We start from the raw sequence: 3,245 nt of genomic DNA on the forward strand, positions 1-3,245 counted from the left end.
ATTTAGGGTCCTTCAGCAACAACCACAAGGAAGACCTGGGGCCCACAGAAGAATTTCCCCCCAAGGAGTGCCTTGGTTTTTAGAAAGCCAAAAATTCTTGTTCACGTTCTGCCCCATGGGCACTGCATTATACTGTGGAGTTTACAGATAAATTGATTATTAGAAGAAATAGGAAATGATACTATGAAAATATCCAATAGCACATCCTGTGAGCTCCAACAAACACGAATGGGGACTCCACAGAACCGCATGGCCTTGGATTATCTGCTTGATGGCCAAGGAGGAACCTGGGTTATAATGGTACAGGGATGTTGCACTGCTATCAGTGCTGGGTTTCAAGTCAAACAGTCACGAATCTCCTTGACAGAAAAAAACAGTAGAAGAGTGGAAAAAAGAAGACAATTCATCTGGGTGGCATTGGCTTCATGGCTGCCAAATTGGAGGCAGCTGCAAAATGAATTTGTGACAGTGTCTGTCATTGCAGTGTGAGGACTTGGTGTGTTATTATTCCATGTTAGAGTTGTTGTGTGCTGGAAATGGAGTACTGAGACTTGTCTAAATAGAGACACAGTCTCAAGAAAAAATGGGATTTGATAAACTAACGGAGAATAGCAACTATTTAGGGTTGTTTTAAAAGGAATGTGAATTATAGTTCTGAGTAATGAACTTGAACAGCACTTAGTTGAAGAACAAGAGGCAATGCCTGTATGCCTAATATCTAAATCTAAACAGTGTTATTGAAAGAACTGTTATAAAGGTTGTAGTTCATCTGCAGGTTAAAGGAGCCAGTTAAAGTCCCGAGTCCTTAACACTAAGCCCTGACTGAGGTCTGAACAGCAGGCCCTGAGCCAAAGCTGACCTATAGATAAACCTTCCAAGCAAAGATTATCTTTGTATCTGCTCATTAATGAATCATTTTAGCAATATGTTCTCTGTATCTATTCATTGGTGAAATGTGGATTTACCTTTCTGTGTTTAAAAATCAGACAAGTCTTCTGCTTTTGTAATTATTTTCTAATAATTATGTGCTCTACTTTTGTGATTTTTGCAGATTTACCTTATAAAAATTACACAATTCCTTCAGTTGGTGGCTGGTCCTTGGTGGTGACTCTGCCCATTGGCAAAACTGACCTTGTGGACTCCACAGAACCAAGGGGCCCTTGAGACACTGCAGGGCCTCCTGTAACCAGGAGACCATGGTGACCCTGTGGGGCTTAATAGAATGAAGGGGCCATTGTGACACGGTGGGGCCTCATGGAACCATGAAGACCATTCTGACACTGTGGGGACAAGGCTCCATTGTTTTCCTCTCCCTGGCACTGCCCAGTTCAGCCTTTCCCTGCCCCTGCCCCAGCCCAGCAGAGCAGCAGAGTCAGGTCTGGCCCTGCAGCAGGAACTGCAGGCACTGGAGGTCAGGGACAGCCACTCTGGGTCTGGAATGCTCAGCAGATGCTCAGCTCGGGCAGCTCCTGCAGCCCCAGGGCCAGCCCCGCTGCCCAGCCCAGCAGCAGAGTTGGCCCCGGGGCTCCTCAGGCAGCTCCTGCTGGCCCAGGGACAGGACAGGTCAGGACAGGCACTTGTTTTTATTTAAATGCCAAAGGAACAAGCCTCTTGCAAGTCTTTCTGTTTCAAAAGAAAGGTAGATATTAATATAGAAATGCTAAAAGTAATACTACAGTATTTTGTAAGAAACATTACAACAATAGAAATAGTCCCCATAATAAGAAATAGACAAATAGGGGGGAAAAGGCTGAGATTGTAAGAGTTACATTCTGAAGACTATGCAGCGGAAAAGGGAATTTATTGCAGTCACCAGTTTTCTCAGGGCATCCTTGAGCTCCTGGTTCCTCAGGCTGTAGATGAGGGGGTTCAGGGCTGGAGCCACCACTGAGTACAGAACTGACAAGGTCAGATCCAGGGATGGGGAGGAGAGGGAGCGGGGTTTCAGGTAGGCAAATGTGCCAGTGCTGAGGAACATGGTGGCCACGGCCAGGTGAGGGAGGCAGGTGGAAAAGGCTTTGTGCCGTCCCTGCTCAGAGGGGATCCTCAGCACAGCCCTGAAGATCTGCACATAGGAGAAAACTATGAACACAAAACAACCGAGATATAGAACAGCACTTAGGACAGTAATCCCAAATTCCCTGAGTTTGGAGTGTGAGCAGGAGAGCTTGAGGATGTGTGGGATTTCACAGAAGAACTGGCCCAGGGCATTGCCATGGCACAGGGGCAGGGAAAATGTGTTGGCTGTGTGCATGAGAGCATTGAGAAAACCACTGGCCCAGGCAGCTGCTGCCATGTGGGCACAAGCTCTGCTGCCCAGGAGGGTCCCGTAGTGCAGGGGTTTGCAGATGGACACATAGCGGTCATAGCACATGATGGTCAGGAGGGAAAACTCTGCTGAGACTTTAATGACCCTCTGGGGCTTTGGTGCTCTTTGTGTCTGCCATGGCCAAAGTGCTGCCCAAGTTGGCTCTGTCAGGGCCTTGCAGCTGCTGCCCATCCCTGTGCCCTGTGCAGCCCAGGCTGTCCTACGGTGTCCCTGCCCTGCGCCTCTGTCCCTGCAGGCTGTCGTCATCCCCCGGCTGCCCCACCTGGCTGGCCCCTTCCTTTGCTGGCAGCTCTGCCTCCTGCCTGCCTCTGCCTGCCCACACAAAGCCTTGGGCTATTCCAGACTCCTTCTGGGGGATGTTTTGCACCACAACCTTGCCTTGGGAGGAAAATTCCTTTCTGCTGGTGTCCAGTCTGGGCTTCCCAAGCTGCCTTTGGTGCCATTATCTCTTTCTCTGGCTGTTTTATACAATAAAGAAAAACTCCGAGATGTGTGAAACCACCCTTTAATCCCTCCCCGGCTACTCTTATTCTGTCCTCAGTCTCCAGACCACTGAGCCCAGAGTCTGCTGCCTCTCACTGCTGGTTATGGGATGAGGCCTCCAAACCTCATCTTGAGAGGTTTTTGGGTCCTCTCCAAGGTCTGTGAAAAAGAAAAAATAGTGATTAAAGTTATTTTCTCCCAAATCTTGCAGTGACAGAACAAGCCTCAATATCTCTGAACTAAATGAGAGTGGATTTACATTTGTTAAAAGCAGGAAATATTTTACAATGATGAAAGTGGCAGAAAACTGCAACTGTTTTTTTCAGAGAAGTAGATGCCTCATCCTAGGAATTATCCAAGAGCAGGAGCTTTGTGCAACATGACCCCACGAAACCCTCTCATCGCCAAGGATGGAATTCCTGTTGTGTGGGTT

At 48.0% G+C, this 3,245-nt stretch overlaps 1 protein-coding gene across 1 annotated transcript; it reads right to left on the minus strand.

Annotated features, from left to right (window-relative positions):
- Positions 1-1,765: 1,765 nt before the first annotated feature.
- On the minus strand, positions 1,766-2,374 carry LOC120511359 (olfactory receptor 14J1-like). The gene has a single exon (XM_039728240.1). It carries the CDS (start codon positions 2,372-2,374, stop codon positions 1,766-1,768), a length of 609 nt encoding a protein of 202 aa, XP_039584174.1.
- Between the last annotated feature and the right edge of the window lie 871 nt (positions 2,375-3,245).

Source organism: Passer montanus, unplaced genomic scaffold (assembly GCF_014805655.1).
Source record: "Passer montanus isolate IOZ18808 unplaced genomic scaffold, ASM1480565v1 scaffold642, whole genome shotgun sequence".
Lineage (NCBI taxonomy): Eukaryota > Metazoa > Chordata > Aves > Passeriformes > Passeridae > Passer > Passer montanus.

Bases quoted from the DNA above. Each gene is read 5' to 3' on its own strand.
- LOC120511359 (XM_039728240.1), bottom strand. From the start codon at position 2,374: ATGTGCTATGACCGCTATGTGTCCATCTGCAAACCCCTGCACTACGGG.